This window comes from Sinocyclocheilus grahami, unplaced genomic scaffold, assembly GCF_001515645.1.
Source record: "Sinocyclocheilus grahami isolate Dianchi unplaced genomic scaffold, SAMN03320097.WGS_v1.1 scaffold234.1, whole genome shotgun sequence".
Classification (NCBI taxonomy): Eukaryota; Metazoa; Chordata; class Actinopteri; order Cypriniformes; family Cyprinidae; genus Sinocyclocheilus; species Sinocyclocheilus grahami.
Genome location: NW_015505413.1, coordinates 306,844 through 311,923, shown reverse-complemented (window position 1 = coordinate 311,923; position 5,080 = coordinate 306,844). Strand labels below are relative to the sequence as shown.

General features: G+C 34.0%; 1 protein-coding gene across 1 annotated transcript in view; it reads left to right on the top strand.

Annotated features, from left to right (window-relative positions):
• The first annotated feature begins 4,246 nt into the window (after positions 1-4,246).
• sh2d3ca (SH2 domain containing 3Ca) overlaps positions 4,247-5,080 on the top strand; it is a 57,154-nt gene continuing 56,320 nt past the window's right edge. Inside the window, exon 1 of the mRNA XM_016288757.1 lies at positions 4,247-4,331. Coding sequence (XP_016144243.1) covers positions 4,313-4,331 — 19 coding nt within the window. The 5' untranslated portion in view covers positions 4,247-4,312. The remainder of the gene's footprint in view (positions 4,332-5,080) is intronic.

The window sequence follows — 5,080 nt, the reverse complement described above, 5'->3', positions numbered from 1 at the left end:
ATTCTGAGGTTAAAATCATAACATGAAATAGTTTAATAGCTATGATACTATTTTTTAATCAAATCTTTGCATAGTTATGGCAGGAAACACTGCTAATAATGCATTGGAAAATATAAAAAAATAAAACAAACACAAATAGGAAATAAAAGAGTTATCGAATAAGCATGTGTCCTATTCTGTGTCCTAAACTCCTGAAACATTGGTGTCTCATATTTTAGAGCAGCCAATGCAATTTGGGAAAGAAATCAATCAAATCTGTACGTGTGTGAAAGAATATTTAGATGTAACCCCCTTTGTAATCATTAACATTTTCATAAGTAACTGAAATTTAATTTTTTCTCAGTAACTGTAACACATTACAGTTATGTATTTTGTAATTAAATTACGTAATGCCATTACATGTAACATATGCTGCGTTCAAGTCCTCCTGGGACGTTCGTACTTACGAGTTGACAAGTCGTAATTACGACGTCAGGTGCGTTCAAGTCAGTTTAGTCGGCACAAGATGGCGGTGTACCTTCTTTTAATAAATTACAAGAAAATACAACAGGGTCTGCATTTTTTTTACTTGGATTTCATTAACTAGCTGCGTAACAAGAACATGACCAATTTAAGCTTATAGGACAACAAAACTATCAATTTAAACAAAAATTTATCGTTAACTACAGACGTTGCATCCATCGATTCCGCCGTGTTTCTCATTGACATGCCCCCATCTCGGAAACTCGGGGCTTAAAGAAAATTTTTGAGTTTCCCCCTCATAATAACGACTTTGTGGTGGAGTTCATGTGCGTTCAACTCGTAAATACGATCTATCCGACATGACTTGAACGCACCATAATTACTCGCCAACACTGGCGCTTCATAGGCCATCTGATGGGGAGGTCTATTTGAAGGCCAATGTGGGGATGGGACACAATTTGTAGAGTCTTTCAAACAAAAGTGAGCAAAGAACTCATTACATATAGGTGCCTTACACAAAAACACAAAGTGTGCAAATGATAGTTACTTTAAGGAAGTAATTTTGTCATTTGTGATAGACACAATCTTCGTGATTCATTCTGAAACCTGAAGTGTGACTGGGATTTCATAAAAAAACCCTCAATTGCTCAATTTGTGTTTGAATATGCAGTGCACAAGTGGTACAAAAACTGATGTTAAGATCCAAAGAGGTAATATAGGTAAGAAGAGGTAATAATAGACATCAAGTTATTAGTAGCTGCCCACTAATTAAAAATAAATAAATAAATAAAAATCACTCTAGGAGCATTTTATAAGTCTAGGAGTATTTAGGTTGTAAAATATCTGGTTATGGCATGACAGATCACATATAGCTCTGTCTCTGCAACTTTAGCAGTTCTCCATTTGACACACTGGCATGTATTTCTCGAAAGCCTCCAGTCATGAAGTTATTAACAGGCTTGTCACTTACAAGATGGACAGTAATGTTCCATGACTTAATTATAGCCGATTGATTTTTGCCTAAATTTGCTCATAATTTGGTGCACATTAAACCAGCTCAAGGCTAATAGGCTGCTAATCAGTTCATGGCTACTTGATAATTTGCACCTATTAGGCTTGTACAAGTAGGAGTGTGGTAGCTGATGTGTATTTGGACCGCTGCTGTCCTCTAGTGGTCAGATAGGTCACTGCATTTTTGCATAGTGTCATGGCTGTGCCCCAGTTTGCATACTTTACTAAATGTTTGCTAAAAATGGAAGACAGTATGTAGGAAGACAGTATGCCAGTATTGGATATTCACACACTGTATTTAGATATTCCCATCACCTCCTCCATACACCAGACAAAAATGCTGGGTTAAACACAACCCATCGTCAAGTAAAATATGGACAAACCCAGAATTGGGTTGTTTTGACCCAGCATTTGGGTTACTACCCAAAAGGTTGGGTTAAACGTTTAACCCAACTGCTTGGTCAAAAGAACCCAATCGCTGGGTTTGTCCATATTTTACCCAGAGCTGGGTTGTATTTAACCCAGCATTTTTTTTAGAGTGTACATAGAACATTATTTACGCTTCCATGTAGGCAAAAATAATCTTAAAATTATCTAAAATTTTCATATTTATTTATTTAAATGTTTAGTAATTTATTCGTCATTTTCAATTTTTCATTTATTTAAATCGTTTTTCTAAAGTTTATTTTCTTTCAGTTTTAGTTCAATTATTAATTTTAGTAGGCCTACTTTAACTTACTTTAGTTAGTTGACAAGACAACATTTCAAAATGTTTATTTAGAGTAAGTTTTTCACATAATATTTATATTTTCCTTTTTTTCAGCTTTATATCAATTAATCTTGCATACTTGTGATGGATAGTATGCACATTTTTTACACTGAGATATTTGGTGTGTCCCTTTTGCATTTAACTCGCCATACATTTGTACTGAAAAACTGCAAAGTGTTGAAATCAAGAGCAGTATTATAATGACTCATAATAGATACAACATTTAGCATATTATGTCCTTGGTTTAAACTAAAACTAAAACACTTGTGGTATGAGAATATAAAAAATATTAAATGTACAATCTATAAGAATGTGATTTGTGTGTCTATGTCTTTAAAATTCCAACTTGAGGGCCCTTTTGCTATTATATGTTACAGTAAAAAAAATTACAGACTCAACAGAAACTAGCAACACCCTTTTAAACTTCTCTTTTTCTTTCTCAGTATCACAAACACACACCCTAACACACAGCTCACGTTCATGCAGGAAGTAAGCTTAAGCCAGATCGCAGGAGAGGAAGTGAGATGCAACACATTTATGAACAACACTTGCTGCTTTCGCAAATATATCTGGTCTGCTATTATATGTGTGAAGATGAAGAGAAGTCCTCCAAACAATGCAGGTTCTGACTTCATCATACTTAATGCTTTATGCATGCATTAATGTGCATCTTTTAGCGACAACTCACAGAGAAATTTCATTTTTATATATGTATTTAAAACATTTCTAGAAATATACAGTGGAGTCCATTGAAACTATGGGATTTAAATAAATATATAAAGTTGTGACATAATGAAGAAGAAAGGCCACTTACATTATATATTGTTTCATATTTTAATTACAGACTGTTTATTTTTGCCTAATTTTGCTCATAATTTGGTGCGCTTTAAACTCAACTCAAGGCCAATAAATAAGCAAATAAATAAAAATGTTATGACATAATGAAGAAGAAATGTCACTAACATTATGTATTGTTTCATAACTTAAATACAAATGGTTTATTTTTGCCTAATTTATGCTCATAATTTGGTGCATATTAAACTCGACTCAAGGCTAATAAATAAATAAAGTTACGATGTAATGAAGAAATATTTAAATAATAAAATTCAACATTATTTCTAGTCACTAATCCTCATTTACTTTGTTGTGCCTTTGTACAAAAGGTCAGAGGTCAAGTTTTTTTTTTTATGAAGTGGTAGGTACAAGCTACATAAACAAAATGCTTTATAATAAGATAATATAAATAACATCTTATATAAAGTAAAAAGATACATTTATATTAAGTATTATATATTATTATTAGTGCTGTCAAACTATTAATCGCGATTAATCGCATCCAAAATAAAAGTTTTTGTTTACATAATATATCTGTGTGTACTGTGCACATTTATTATGTATATATAAATACAAACACATACACCATATATTTCGCAAATATATTTATATTCATATAATTTATATTATATATAAATATATTTAAAATATAAACATAACATATTTTTCTTAAATATGTACTGTATGTGTGTGTATTTATATATAAATAATAAATATACACAGTACACACATAATATGTAAACAAAAACTTTTATTTTGGATGCGATTAATCGCGATTAATCGTTTGACAGCACTAATTATTATTATAGTACAGGTGCATCTCAATAAATTAGAATGGAAAATTTCCACGACATTCTAATTTATTGAGATGCACCTGTACATGGTGATGCACATTTTCTTGGACGTCATATTATTCAGTCTTAGAATGACACTGAATGCAGATCCCGAGATACACTGGAGTCACGTCACCTTTGACAGAGTGACCCAAGAAGCTCTCCTGCATGTCAACATCGAGTGCTATTGAGTAAATATGGCATTACTGCGAAGTACAGATCACATGTATCCGCCCAGCAACCACAGGAAGTCCTTTTGCTGCTGCTGCTTACAGAGCATCAGCCCTGTGCAGCGGAAGTCTACACACACACACACACACACACACAGCTACAAGAGCCAGAAGTGAGGACTTGTGGCTCCCCGTCCCGGAAAAGACACAAGAGGACACAGGAGTCAGAGACCATGATCAAACGCAAACTGAGTGAGTATATTTGATTGAGGGCTTCCGCCATAGTGTGGTGCAATCATTCAGACCGGTATCACTTTGCCATGAGGTTTCTTATTGTGGTTAAAGTCTCTGGTCAGTTAAGCAAGACTATTAAAGATCAAAATGCCTTAAATAACGCCCCACTGTCCTTGTCGAAGCTATCAGGGTGTTATAAAGGAGCAAGACTGTTGACATTATTGATTTCTATAATGGCCTTAAAGGCTAACGTTCCTCTCTGATGAAGGTGAGTGTATTTGAAGGCAGCAGTGCATAGACGCAAATACGTTTTTAAGAGGCTTTTTGTTGTGTTGCTCCACATGCCTTGAGGTAAAACCAAAGCCGTTCTGAGGACAGTGATGGGATATGGGAATACCGTAATGGCATTTGGGGATTCAGCTGCACAAAGCAAATGAATGTACTTCAGACTAGATCAATACAAGCCGAATTGAACATCGACCAAGAGGGGAAAAAAACTCATGTTGAAAATAAAAGTTGTTTATATTAGATAAGTTTGAGTATTATAAGGTCAAATAAGGGCAAAGTATATGGGATACATATGGATAAACTGCAACTGAGAGAAGTAATGCAATATCGTGTAATGCATGAGCAAATGCACATAAAAGCAGTCATGAAAAAACACACAAAGCTAAAGTATAAATCCTAAACTATATTTAAAAAAAATATTTTAATAACTTATTGATGTTCACACACACACACGCACACATGCACGCATCTACCCCCCC